Source organism: Erpetoichthys calabaricus, chromosome 12 (genome assembly GCF_900747795.2).
Source record: "Erpetoichthys calabaricus chromosome 12, fErpCal1.3, whole genome shotgun sequence".
NCBI lineage: Eukaryota > Metazoa > Chordata > Cladistia > Polypteriformes > Polypteridae > Erpetoichthys > Erpetoichthys calabaricus.
The window spans coordinates 88,938,392-88,952,995 of NC_041405.2; the positions used below are offsets into that span (position 1 = coordinate 88,938,392).

At 37.5% G+C, this 14,604-nt stretch overlaps 2 protein-coding genes across 9 annotated transcripts in view; one reads left to right on the top strand and one right to left on the bottom strand.

Annotated features, from left to right (window-relative positions):
* LOC127529965 (craniofacial development protein 2-like) overlaps positions 1 to 14,604 on the bottom strand; it is a 254,110-nt gene that overhangs the window by 237,112 nt on the left and 2,394 nt on the right. The gene's annotated exons all lie outside the window — the stretch shown is intronic.
* The window catches only part of LOC114662392 (arf-GAP with Rho-GAP domain, ANK repeat and PH domain-containing protein 1), a 90,495-nt gene that overhangs the window by 43,757 nt on the left and 32,134 nt on the right, over positions 1 to 14,604 (top strand). For all 8 annotated transcript variants that reach the window (XR_007936468.1, XM_051934941.1, XM_028815825.2 and 5 more), the window contains 3 exons: positions 6,769 to 6,886; positions 12,461 to 12,560; positions 13,746 to 13,953. Coding sequence is in view for 7 of the 8 variants with exons in the window: in XM_051934941.1 (XP_051790901.1) it covers positions 6,769 to 6,886; positions 12,461 to 12,560; positions 13,746 to 13,953 (426 nt within the window). In the remaining variant the exon portion in view is untranslated. The remainder of the gene's footprint in view (positions 1 to 6,768; positions 6,887 to 12,460; positions 12,561 to 13,745; positions 13,954 to 14,604) is intronic.

Consider the following 14,604-nt stretch of genomic DNA (forward strand, 5'->3'; position numbering starts at 1 on the left):
GACCTCCATGGTTATTCCTCTTTTTATTTTTATTTTATTTTATTGTAGAATCAACTCTCGGCAGGGCGGCCATATGCGCTGTTCTCATCCATACCACCTTCTACGTCACTTCCCCTACCTCTTCATTTCTTAAATCATTCTTGAGGCAGACTAAAGACTTAAGTGCCAGCTTAAGTGAAAAATTAAAGAAAACATACTAAGTAATTGCAACACAAACACTGACTTAATCAGTTTTAACGTGAAAAGATGCCGACGAAAGAAGAAAGGAAGCGGGCCGCTAGACTGGAGAAAAGAAAAGCTGCTCAGGAAGCAGCAAACACATCAACCTCTGAGCAAATGAATGCTAAACGTACAGAGGAAGAGTATTTAAACTATGAATGCTCAAGTCAAGTATATTCACTGGTATGCAATATTTTTTCACATTGCGAGCTGTTATTTTTACATTTACCCTATGCTGGGAAACTGCATGGAACGCTTAATATAAATATAAAAGCATAGTACTGCTCCATTTCTGTGTATTGTCTTTTCTTTTATCATAATCACAGTTAAGATGGATAGCAGCTAAATATTTTCATATTTTATTGCTCTTGGAATGATGATACAAAGTCTGTACTTTTAAGAATTTCCCCAGACTGCCAGTGATTGTTGTATAAATGTTCAAGGCAAAGCAGAATGCTCTAAGGCACTTTACCATACAAAATAGTTGATGGGCAGTGAAAGCTTCTTCCAACCAATAATATTAACTGAAGCAAGCATGTTAAATGGATTATACATTTACTGAATTAAGTATCTTGTCATAAAAATAAACTAGTGAGATCTGACAAAGCACCAGACAATATGAATGCATGCAGCACTCTGTGATTTCAGTGCTAAATACCAATAGGTATAGCTAGTGAGGGAAGTATTTGGAAAACCATTAGTTTTTGGGCCCCCGCTTTCTGTAGGCTGAATTCATTATAAAGTTTAAATCTCTAACTACAGGCAGTTAGCAATTAAAGAGATTAGAAAAATGTAGAGAGAGAAAAAGTATTGTAATAGTGTTCCATTCTCTCTCTCTTTTTTCTGTTTAAAATATAAATAGTAGCTACATCTAATGTATAATCTATTTTCAGTCCAAAAACAAGAGTTTAAAATGCAAACAGTGATTAGGATTAGGCATAGTGTTATTGGAATCAGAGCTAAAACCCGCTGATCTATACAAGTGAATTCAGAGAGACCTTTTCCAGAGCATTAAAGGCACAGTAAAATCATAGACTGGCATTTATTTTTAAAACTTGGAAGTCATTGTTTTAAATCCTTAACACAGGTTCAGATGAAAACATATCACCTACTTTGTTTGTATCACATGTGTTAAAAATAGCTGCTAATTCAAAATCGTTCTGTCTGCAGATGCCCACTTATGCGGTTATAAACATGAGATGTGTCTGGCTGTAGATGTCCACTGTGAGGCTTTAACCACTGAGAAGCTGTGTGTGTGTATGATAAGAGCGGGCTTGGCAACCAGGCTTGGCTTCTCAGAGTACACAGAACTCGATGTCTGTAGCCAGACTCTATTGACTTATCCACCAAACATGTGTGCTTTCCTTTTTTTTTTTTTACTTTTTGCATACAGTATAAAGAAAAACAATACCTTTATTCTTTTGTATGCTGAACTAATACTTGATATTATAAAATAAAAAATCCTGTCAAAGCTTAATGATTATTACTTCAGACTTTTATACTTTGATTTTTTTTTGGTTGTTATACTGTGTAAAGTTCCTTGCGTACTGTTTACTTACCCTTGGGTACTCTTTACTGAAAACAATACCATTTTTATTGATTTATTATAGCATGTTTATTAATCTTACTGTTAAAGATAGGAGTTTATATTTTGTCAATAAAGTAAACTGAACTTTGTACCCATTTAGCAAAAAAAAAAAATTTTCAGGGACTTGAATGTCTAAGAGATAATGTTGCAGTGATAATTATTTACTGCTTTAAAGGGTAGTCATATTACAGTGAGTCTAATCACAAGAAATACTTAGGCTCTGAATGTCAAATGAATAGTGTTTGGCATTACTTATAACAATCTGCTTCAAAGCATACCAATTATAGTGCCTATAAAGTATTCATTTCTATGAAAATTTTCACATTTTATTGTTGTACATCTTTGATTCACATTGGATCTAATTTGGCTTTCTTGATACAGAAGTACAGAAAGACTCCTTAATGTCTAAGTGAATACAGATCTCTGCAAAGTGTCCTAAATTATTTACAAATATAAAGTTAAACAATCAACTGTAAAGTGTTCATCTCCTTAAATTCAGGATTTAGTGGATGCACCTTTGTGTGACTTTGGGTTTATGTTTGGAATTTTAGTTTTTCAGGATAACAACTTTTATCACAAGGCAGAAGTTTCTTGTGGACTACATCAGGTTTTTCTACAGGATTTCTCTGTATTTTGCTGCATTCATTGTACCGTTTACTCTAACAAGCCTTCTAGGGCTTGCTTCAGATGAAAGTCTCCACTGCATGATGCCACCATCACCATTCTTCATAGTGGGGATGGTGTGTTTTTGAAAATGTGCAGTATTTGGCTTATACCCAACATGATGTTTAGTCTGATGGCCAGAAAGTTCAAGTTTGGCCTTATCAGTCCATAGAACCTTCTCCCATCTGCTTTTTGGGAAACTCTATCAAAGATGGCATGTGTGTTGCTTTTTTTTAACCATGGATTTGTCTCTGTTCATGTAAAAGCTTTATGGAAAAGTGGCAGTCTCTTCAATCACTGCCACCATAGCTTATAACTCCTTCAGAGGTCTTCCCTCAAAGGCCTCTGTTACTGGTATTCTTGTATGATCATCACTTTCTGTGGATGGCCTGCTCTAGGCAGATGTATAGCTGTGCCATATTCTTTCTGTTACTTAATGATTGATTGACTCCGAGGGATTTTCAGTGATTGGGATATTTTCTTGTATCCATCCCCTGACATGTACTTTTCAATGCTCTTTTCACAGAGTTGCTTGGAATGTTATTTTGACTTGATTGCGTAGGTTAGATTATTATACTGACTCACCACAGGTTGGACCTTCTTAGATAGGGTGCATTTATAGCACAGTCATTGAAAACCCATGGACGACTATAAACATGTGAATGAATTTAAGTATGTGAAATTTTAAACCAAAATAATAAAATGTGGAAACTTCTGAAGGGGGTGAATACTTTTTATAGGCAATGTGCTTGTAAATACTGGAAGTACATATTGCATTTTAGTGTACCCTACCTTTTTTAAATGTCCAAATAACTGTTTTTATCAGTTTGACTCAAAGGTTTTAAATAGTGAATACCAGTTCAATGTGAACTGTGCATGCATTAATGTAATTAACGTGTGTTAGAGAGGTATCTAAGTTCTGTGTCTCACATCATGTTACAAGCATGTCCACTGGATGATAACCATACCAACCCTCAAGAGTCTGTTTACAGAAACCTGTCCACAACAATGAAGACCACTGCATACATTGTGAGTCATGGGGTCTGGCACCAAAAAGCATGCTCAGTTTTAATAGTTTAAGCCTATATGACACAGTCCTCTTTCCTACTCTTGTTCCATTAAAGTTGTTTTTCTATGATAAGAAAAGGATTCTCACTGTAGATATTGCACAAAAAACAAGTGAAGCAAATTTGAACATTGCCTCCAGTTGTTAGAAGGTACATAATTAGAGTTTTAATTAAAGCAGGCTCTGCCAATCACTCATTTTTATTAATCTAGCCTGGTGCAGAAAATGCAAAAGTGACTAACATTTTTAAAAGTAAAAATTATGAGAAACATTTTTACATACAAATCGTCACAAGCTTCCTTATAAGATACACACGTGTTCCCTTTCTGTAACATGTGCTAACAAAAACCTTTGCATTTTTGATGCACTCTGGGATAAGGAATAAAAAGGTTCATCCAGAATCTTTGATCCAATTTACATGAAGACCATCATGAGAGATAAGCATTATTAATTGGTATATTATCTGTGGCGTCTCTATAGAAAGATTAGCAATATATTAACATTCATTTGTATTTCTGCTTTAGGTGTTGCATATTTGATGGTTTTTAATGCTGATGTTGAGAAATCTTTCAATGCTGTTATTTGGTGGTTGTATTGATGAAAGTATTTTTTTTTTTTGTGATTAGGTTTATGCCATTTTTTGGATGGCATTTTATTACTGGTACTGATCGCCTAATCTACATAGTGAAACACAGTGTGTCTCTCCCTCAAAAATGGATTACTAGAGGTCATCTTCTTCTTTGACACCATTGCCTCCACTCTGATTTTTTTTCATGGCTCCATCTAAGTGGCTCCATTTATCTTTTTTATTTATTTATTTATTTATTTATTTTCCCTGCTGTGTCTACTGCCAGCATATTCGTGCAACCAGCTCTGCCTCACAGTGCTCACTTGTGGTCAGAAGTAACACCATCTTCACTCACGTTCCATAACTCTGTCAACTGATCCAAGCCATGATACTTCCAGAGATTGCCAGCAGCAATGTATTCATGCCAAATGATTTAAACAATGGAGCAGGTTTCGTAACTTCTACTCTTTAAGTGCTTGGTCATCTGTCTCTTTTTCTCTTGCTTGTTCGCTCACTCACTAACACACATGCATAGATATCTCTCTATTATAAAAAAAATCCTGGAGAGAAACAGTAGGGTGTCGAGACGTGATCTTCACGTTAAGATCACGGAAGACAGTTAAAAGACCCGCCAGGACCTTAAACATGAGACATTGTGCCAAGAGATTGACCCAGGACCGTCTCGCGATGACGTAGAACACAACGGGGCAGCAAAACATTCAGTCTTGTGAAGGATTGGAGCACACACAGATCCAGGGTCTCAACGCATATAAAGCTTATAAGGATACGTTATAAATGAAATGTCGACAACTAAGCGAAGAAGAAAGCAGCGCGGAGAAAAGAGACTCAAAAGCGTTCGAGAGAAAAAAGAGCAAAAAAGAAAAAATAATCTAGGTGCAAATTCAGAAAATAAGGAAAGTAATTATCAGTCCGTAACAAGTGGAATTGAAACAAAGCACGTCCAATCGGGCTCAGAATTAAAAGACAGAGTAAAAGACAAAGTAGAACTTCATAAACACGTTCACAAACGTTGGCGATATACACATGCAGAGCAGATTATGAAAGCAGTGGAATTTGAAAGACTCAAAAAAAGAAACATATATGCGATAGAAATGTGGAGAAAGTTAAAGAATATGAAAGTAGGAAAATTAGAAAGTATAAAAAAAAGAAAGTAAAGATCACAATAACACAAACAAACGGAAATTATTACTCGAAAAAGGGAAAATAATCACCACGGACCAGGTGTCATTGAAAAAAAAGCATGACAAAGCGCGGTCAGAAATAAAAGACAGAGTAGAAAACAAAGTAAAATGTTATAAAGAGGTTACAAAACAAAGGGGCCAAACACATGCAGAGCAGGTTAGAGATAATAAAAACTGGAATTCAAAAGACTCAAAAAAAACGTAGGCATGAAACACATCCAGAGCAAGATATAGAATATAAAAAGCAGAAAAAAACGACAGTGTCAAAAAAAGAAAGTAAACATCGCATTAGCGCAAAAAAAGAGAAATTATTACTCAGAGAAATAACTAAAAGGCGAATAGAGATTGAATATATGGACACAGGTGATATGTCAGAAGTATATAAATACTGTAAGGCTTTGAAGTTTAAGTCAGAGAATTTCAAAAACGTGTTTTACCTCACATGCATTTATTGGTTACTTATGCAAAAAAAATTATTAACTGCTGATAATGTGGATCGCTTTGTCTGTGCTGAAATTCCAAACAGAGAAACTTATCCTGAATTATGGTACAAAGTCATTAAACACATGTCTCACAGACCTCATTTAAAAGATTCAGCACATTGGGACTTGAAAGATTCCAAATATTGTTTTTACATAAGTTCTGAAATAAAAGTGAAACTAATGAAATAGCAACAATTCAAAGAAAAAAACAATTTTAAAAGTGTGTATCCGGAAAACCAAACACGGGGGTTGGCGAGCGAAGTGAACAGGGGGCAAAGCCCCCTAGTATCTTATATGGTTTTCTCAGGTTGACCATTTCTCTCCACCAGAGTTTTCATGCCAAAAACACTGTATACAGCAACAATGTCTTTACATTGCAGTGATCAACCATATGAACAACTATGTAAATATAATAGGAGCCTAATTATTGATCTTAAAGAGGCAGGGTGGTCAGCCTGAGGTCCTGAGACAAGTTTGCAAATCTGCTAATGATAGTTGATCTTGTATCTGTTGGAGGCCTAGAGGAAGAACATGAAAGTTGGATCAGTGAATAAAGTAACTTGTTCTCTCCACACATGTTAGTGCTTTCTACCATCTAAGAGATTTGGTGCCCTCTGTGGATTGCCAAATAACAGCTAAGGCCATTGGGTAATCAGTAGCTGAGATGTAATTGGCAAGTAGGAGATGGCAGGGATGGAACTAGCCTCCATACCTAACGTACTTGTGTTACTATCAGGTTTGAACAGTGTGGACTGCCTTGATCTAGCACCAGGTCATCTTCAGCAATGAGTTCCTTTTTTTACTTTGGGCCAGTTGAATTGAAATTGTGCTTCTTTATGATTTCTTCATTCATTCTATCTAATTAGCAACTAATTCCATTACCTGTATTATGCCTATGTGTAGTGCATACTTTGGTTTAACTAAAGCTACTCTCAATGGTTATTTATGTTAATTATATTATTCCTACTCATCTCTTACAGATAAAGAGTTTATTGGTAACTTAGAAACAGACAAGCTTATATATGAGAAAGAGGATTCTGGACCAATTGACTATCTAGAGCTAAAGAATGTCGTCTCAGTATTTGACACCTCTGATGGGTAAGTCACTAGGATCAAAGCATTGTACAGGAATGCAGATACCCCATTTAGACAGTCGGGATGTAGTGATTAGGACCACATCCACATTCTGACTACCAGAACTAGCTTTCTATCTGTGGTAACCTTTGTTATTTTGTTCTGTGTAATATACAATAAATGTTCCTTCTGGTTAATTATCAGAGATTTCTAACTTCAATTTATTATAAGTTTGAGAATTTGACTTGTGTAAATCCTGTTCCTAAAAGGTAGAGTTAATGAAAAGGCACATCTTTATGACCCCTTTATTTGGGGTCATTTAAAACTTAGCAAAAATGAAACATATATTTATAAAAGGATTTGGTAAACTGAAATTAGCAAGAAAGACACATCCCACCCTTGCCTGCTAAAACATGTAATACAGTGGAACCTCGGTTCACGACCATAATTTGTTCCAAAACTCTGGTCGTAAACCGATTTGGTTGTGAACCGAAGCAATTTCCCCCATAGGATTGTATGTAAATACAATTAATCCGTTCCAGACCATATGAACTGTATGTAAATATATATTTTTTAAAGATTTTTAAGCACAAATAGTTAATTACACCATAGAAAGCACATCGTAATAGTAAACTAAATGTAAAAACATTGAATAACACTGAGAAAACCTTGAATAACAGAGAAAACTAACATTGCAAGAGTTAGTGCTATAGCCTTATGACCCGATCGCTGTAAACAATTTTTTAATTGAGTTTTAAGCACAGGGGAAAAAAAGGAACATTTGAACAAATCCGAACTTTATTTAAAAACCAACCACAAGCAACCAAGAAAGTAACATTGTAGGAGTTCACGCTAATAGCCTCACAACCCGTTCGTTGTAAACACTTTTTTTTTTAAATGAGTTTTAAGCACAGGGAAAAAAAGGAACATTTTAAAAATCTGTAATTTAATAAACCACCAAGAAAAGTAACATTGTAACAATTCACGCTATGAACCGAAAAATGAACATTTGAAAAATCCGTAATACAAAAACTAACCATAAACCACCAAGAAAACTAACCTTACATGAGTTGAGTTCTGGCATGAAGTGAGGAGGAACTGGGTGGAGAACAATCCAGTCTCGTCACAGTTGAAGATTTGTCTACAACTTGATGTAGCCTTCGTCCTCCACTAATTTTGTGAAATTTTTCACGAATTCTTTTGCAGCTTCAGCGTCGGAACTAGCAGCCTCTCCATGCCTTACCACACTATGAATGCCACTTCTCTTGCGAAACTTTTCAAACCATCCTCTACTGGCTTTAAATTCCTCACTTTCACCACTCGTAGAAGGATAGTTTTGCAGCAAATCGCCATGAATCTTCCCGGCTTTCTTGCATAACATCACCTCGCTTACGCTATCCCCTGCAAGTTGCTTCTCGTTCAGCCACACTAGCAACAGTTTTTCCACCTCTTTCAGCACTTGGAGCCTCTGCCTGGTTAATGCTGTAACTCCTTTTGCAACATGAGCTGCTTTAATAGATTCTTTCTACTTTAGAATAGTCGAAATCGTAGATTTTGACTTCTTGTACTCAGCGGCAAGATCAGTAACACGAACGCCACACTCATACTTTTCAATAATTTCTTTCTTTACTTCGATTTCAATATTCTGCAAAACTTCCTTCTCACCACTCTTCACTTGCTTAGAAGCCATGGTTAACTGCAAAAGCACACAAAATACTGTAGAGCACAAAGAGTTCACAGGTAAAGCACGCACATCTGACTAAGAACAATGAACAGGGAGAGGCTGAACACGTGCTTAAATACAGTAATCGGCACGTACGAACTGGAAGGGAAATGAAATAGAGCACAAAGAGTTCACAGCGAAAGCACACACATCTGACCGAGAACAATACAACACGTGCGGAAATCATCGGCGTGCACAAACCGAAAGGGATACTGGCTTGTTCTTATACCGAGTGTATGGTCGTGAACCGAGGCAAAAGTTTGGTGAACTTTTTGGTCATAAACCGATTTGTACGTGTACCGAGACGTTCATGAACTGAGGTTCCACTGTACTGCAGAGTCTAGAAATCTTCCACTAAGGTAACTGTCAAGTTTTTTTTGAGCACAACAAATATAATGTATATTCCATTGTATAAAAACAAAAATATTATTGTATGTTTAAAGTTGTATTTAAGTTCAATTTGACTGTTTCCTTAGCTATAACTCTTGTGGGGAACAGCCCGGACACAGATAGGTAGACATGATGGTTTCACCCAACACACGTTTAGTATACATAATTATTGACAACGGTGAGCACAAACCCAGTGCCGCAGCACCAATCACCCCTCAAGTCCTTGGCCACAACACAATGCCTTCTCACAGTCTCTGGTCCGCCTCCACTCCTCTCCACCAAGCTTCGTCCACTTCAACCCGACTCTTGCCATTGACTGGAGGGAGGCGGCCCCTTTTATACACCCCGGATGGACTCCAGGTGCATCCTGAGGAGCTTCTGTAGCCACACCCCTGTGTGGCGGAAGCTCTGGCGGTGTATCCGGAAGTCCTCCGGGTGTCCCCAATCCTCTTCCCCCCAGCACTTCCGGGTGTGGCGGAATTGCTGGGGTCCAGGCCTCCCAAGGCATCGGGACGCTCCCTGGCGGTGACCACGGGCCCCTACAGGGTTGAGCTTCCAAGCTGTGTACCCGTGACCCCCAAAGCAACCAGGGCGGGCGCCCCCTCGTGTTCTGGAGGATGCACAAGCCCTCCTCCTGTCCTCCTGGGCATCCCAGCCAGGCATGAACCCCAGCCGGGTACCACACTCTGAAATATATATCAGGTGAACTGTAAACTCCAGGGGCCTCATGTATAACACTGTGCGTAGAATTCACACTAAAACATGGCGTACGGACAAAAGTCAAAATGTGCGTATGTACAAAAAAAATCAGAAGCACTAAACCTTGCGTAAGCCAACTTCCACGCACTTCCACTACATAAATCCCAGTCTGCATGAAATGTAACGCACGTGAATGTTCCAGCCGCCCCTGCCAGACTCCTCCCAGAATTATGCCTCTTTGAATATGCAAATCAATATAAATATTCCCTTAAGTTCAGTGTTCTGTGAAAAGACAATGGCAAAAGCACAGGGACAAAGAAGAATATCAGTGAATGCCAAGTGGAGGCAAGGAAAAACATACTATTTGTTGGTTTATGCAGTTGTATAAACAACAAAAGGAAGTTGATTGAAAGTTCAAGTTCAGAACGTCGCAAAGTGTCCGAAATAAAAAAAGTTGTCAGATATCAAAGTTACCATGAAAAGGTGAGTCGTAGCCCACCATCTGAGTGTCATATAGAAGCTTATTAGGGTACAGAGAAAAGAAAAAAAATAGGGACACAGTGGGAAAAAAAAGCTTGAAATGTTAACTTTAATCTTGAAATTTCCACTTTCATCACATAATTTATTTTGTCCTTAAAGTAGAACGTCTTAAACTTCATCTTAAAACCTTTTGATTTACTAGTTTCTCAGATCCCATCGTAACTAAAGTAGCACGTTAAATGCTTCTTTCTATGTGTTCTTTTATTTGCTCTATGTATGTGAATCACTATGTGCTTCTTAAACGGGCTTTCTCTTCCTCCGACAGGACACAGAGTACTTTACATTCATGATATTACAGCTCTCTGAACAATTTAAATACTAAGATGTATGCTTGATATCATTTTCATGATGAAATGAATTAAAACATGTATTAAACAGTGACGCAGGGGTTGTGATGAGCTGGTGCCCTGTCCAGAGATTGTTCCTGCCTCCCGCAAGATGCTTGCTGCGCTGTGCGTGACCCTCAATGAAATAATTGTTTGCAGTAGTACTGTTTCTTTCAAATGTACTAACCCCCAATTCCTATCTTTCCTTTTCTTTCTCCAAATAACCAATCGCTGCACAATCTGCTCTTTAATAAAAGTCAAGCCATCTGTAAGCTTAGAATGCCGATTCTTCAAAACTTTTAAGAAACATTGAAATATCTTCGCAGTACATGTTTTATTATTCCATCCATTTATCCATCCAGGGTCGCGCCAGTACCAGCAAGCATACAGCGCGAGGCAGGAACAATCCCTGAATGGGGCTCCAGTTCATCACTAGTGCTGTCCTCCGTGTCCACATGTTTAATAACAGTATACATTATTTAAATGAAGTTAAAAATGTATCTGTATAATGTAATATATATATACTTTACTGCATTTCATCTGAAAAATGATAACAAGAACTCCAAGAAGAACATGCCTGGAAGTCTAAATCGACTTAGAAGCCAGTCGTCATCATCTGTAAATATGCGCTGTCTTCTATTGAATTGAATTGAATTCCTTTATTGTACAATGAGATGGTACAATGAGATTCAATATGCAAATCCTCCATAAACTTATTTTCCTATAAAATGGTAAAATAACAACAACAATATAAAAATAATAATAATATGATAAAGCATAAGTGGCTCAGGTTATGCAATATTACAACTGCAGTGCAAGTTTACAGTGAGGTAATTGTACTTATAAGTACAAACAGTTCTACCAGGAGCAGTGGATGGACTGATTGAGTGCGTTTAGAGCTCTGGGGGAAAAAAAACTGTTACTGAACCGCGAGATTCATGCAGGAAAGGCTGTGAAGCGTTTGCCGAATGGGAGAAGTTCAAATACACTGTGCCCATGGCTTAGGCAGTATGTGCTAGAAACTGTACCCCGATAATTCTGTCCTTTCTTGTTATAATACTGGTGCACTGAGAGTAACAACGCTAAAGCAGCTATAGTATTTGAAATAGTTTGGCCATTCCATGCATCATTATATTGTTACAGGTTGATTACAATCAGATACCTTAAACTAAAAAATGATATGCGGTTAAATTTCAGTGTATTTGATAAAGCCGCGTCAGGGATTTGAATCAAATAAAGGGAAACCACACAGGAACAGTAGCACTGCTTTGATGCTGGGTGCCGCCAGTTTGCAAAACTGAGTCGAAAATGTGAGTGTGCAATGGTTTGACCTGGCGTGAGAATGTGCATGGCTTTGCGCCAAGTTTAATTTTTATACATCATGATGTGAGCGTGGAAACGGACGTTTGCAACATTTTTGTGCATACGCACCATTTATACATGAGGCCCCAGGTCTTAACTAAAATTCACTACAGTTTCTGGATGGAACTTACTGTAGTACCCCAGGTATTTTGTGGGCTGTGTTTCGTTATGAAAGACCAGAAGGGATGTCTTTGTCTTCTTCCCTAAGATAAAATAGCCAATCATTTTTTCTAAGTAAAGTAGTTGAATTAGATACTATATATGCCTAGCTTAATAAGTACAGAGTAATGGACATACAGTTGATTTTTGCAACAAAGATGCACTGCAGTATTACATAAAGCATCTTAAAAGTGAATTTATCAGTAACTGGGCAATTTTAGAATCACTAAAGAGGTACCTGAATAGCCTATCACTGAATGTACCTGAATCATTTGAAAATGTGGCTACATATAAAATTACCAATGCACAAGTTATACAAAAATAGGTAAGGTACATTTTTGCCTTAATGGTTGTAAAGACTTTAGACAGTTCATGCTCCCATGTAATTATCCCTTATAGGCAGGTCTGTGAGTATGTCATGATCACCCTGAAGGAGAAGTTGCAATGTACAGCTGACAATCAAGAGATTTTGAGAGGACATTTAAGCCATATTACTAAGGTAAGGTCATGCCATACAGTATTTACTCTCAAAGCATATTTACAGTATCCCATTCAGTTTGAAAAACAACATTATATTAAAAAAAACAAGTACACTTTCTTTTCTTTTAACTGATTTTTTTTCTTTACTTTATGTCCTTATATACTGCTCAGCTCACTAATCAAGACAAGGGTCCATTTTATACAAAACCAAGTTGTTTATTAGAAAAAAAAAATTCAACAATTGTGGTGTCATTCAATTTAGAGTACCAATTCTACTTTCAGCCCTTGGTCTAATTTACTTCCTAATTAAGACGATTTTCCATGTGCTTCTTCAACACTTACAGATGCTAAATGCTCATTAAATGGTGCAATGAAAAAGGTACAGTTTACACTTATTATTTAAAATAATGAGCAATTTCACAATGAGATCATACTACACAGTCCATTGCCCTTGTTTGTTTTAGCAATAGCTAATTTTTCTCAATATCTTATCCAGATACTTTTTAAAATTTAAATAACCTTCCAATTTAACTAAAACACTTATTAACCCTTTGTTTGACGAGATGCTAGCCAGTGTTGATCTTGAAGGCACTTCCCCTTAAAGGGATATTTGCTTAGTTTATCTTGGGTTTGTTGTGTGTTAGTTCCACACAAGCTACTGTATGTGGCCATTGGCAGAGCCTTTCTTGCTATTTCTACAGGAAAGAAAAAATATGCTTTTCTCTTAATAACAAGGAAATTGAATTCACCTGAAAAAATGAGAGGAAATAAATTGATAATCTTTACTGAGATCAAATACATACCATACACTATACATTTCTAATACATTATAAGCACTTTGAATTAGGCATTGTCTTAGCCTAGTATGAGTGAATAATCCTTGCCTGAAAGCATATGAAAATCTGCACATTTCATAATTCTTTTGGATTACAGACTTTCCTTACAGTTTCCTTATGTTTGACGCTAATCCTGGTGGCTTCATTTAAAAATCAACTGCTTCTCATGGTATAGTTGGGTTGCACTCGCAAAAGAGATGCTGGCACATAATCCAAAACGCAAACTAGTCATTAAATGTCAAGGGTAGCTGCTGAAAAACTGAAGCAGAAATAAAATAGGAGCCAGGATTAGTCTGGTTACCTCTGATTCTGGGTTTTAGTGGAAAAGCATTGTTGTAGTGTAAGCAATTACCTATTCACCCCCTTAGGTGCTGTTACCTTTTGAAGTACAGGATTCTGAACTAGAGGGGATGATGGCAGTTTCTAAAGTATATGTTAAGGATGGAGAGCAGCAGGGAAGGAAAGAGGCCTGGGCAGCTTTGCGAGGGACTGATTTGCTGCTTAGGTACACCAGTGACAAGCCTAGGACAAACAAATTGAAGAAAAGTCCTGTACTGATACCATTACAGCATTCAGGTAAGAATGTCATTTAATAAGCAAATCCAGCTGAATGTGCATGACTGAATTTACATTGGCCAGAATATTTTATGTTTAGGTCTTATTATATTGATTGCAGTATGACTTTTCTTATTATTCTTCTTCTTTCGGCTGCTCTCATTAGGGGTTGCCACAGCGGATCATCTTCTTCCATATCTTTCTGTCCTCTGCATCTTGCTCTGTTACACCCATCACCTGCATGTCCTCTCTCACCACATTCATAAACCTTCGCTTAGGCCTTCCTATTTTCCTCTTCCCTGGCAGCTCTATCCTTAGCATCCTTCTCTCAATATACCCAGCATCTCTCCTCTGCACATGTCCAAACCAACGCAATCTCGCCTCTCTGACTTTGTCTCCCAACCGTGCAACTTGAGCTGACCCTCAAATGTACTCATTTCTAATCCTATCCATCCTCGTCACACCCAGTGCAAATCTTAGCATCTTTAACTCTGCTGCCTCCAGCTCTGTCTCCTGCTTTCTGGTCAGTGCCACCGTCTCCAACCCATATAACATAGCTGGTCTCACTACTGTCCTGTAGACATTCCCTTTCACTCTTGCCGATACCCGTCTGCCAGAAATTACTCCTGACACTCTTCTCCACCCATTCCACCCTGCCTGCACTCACTTTTT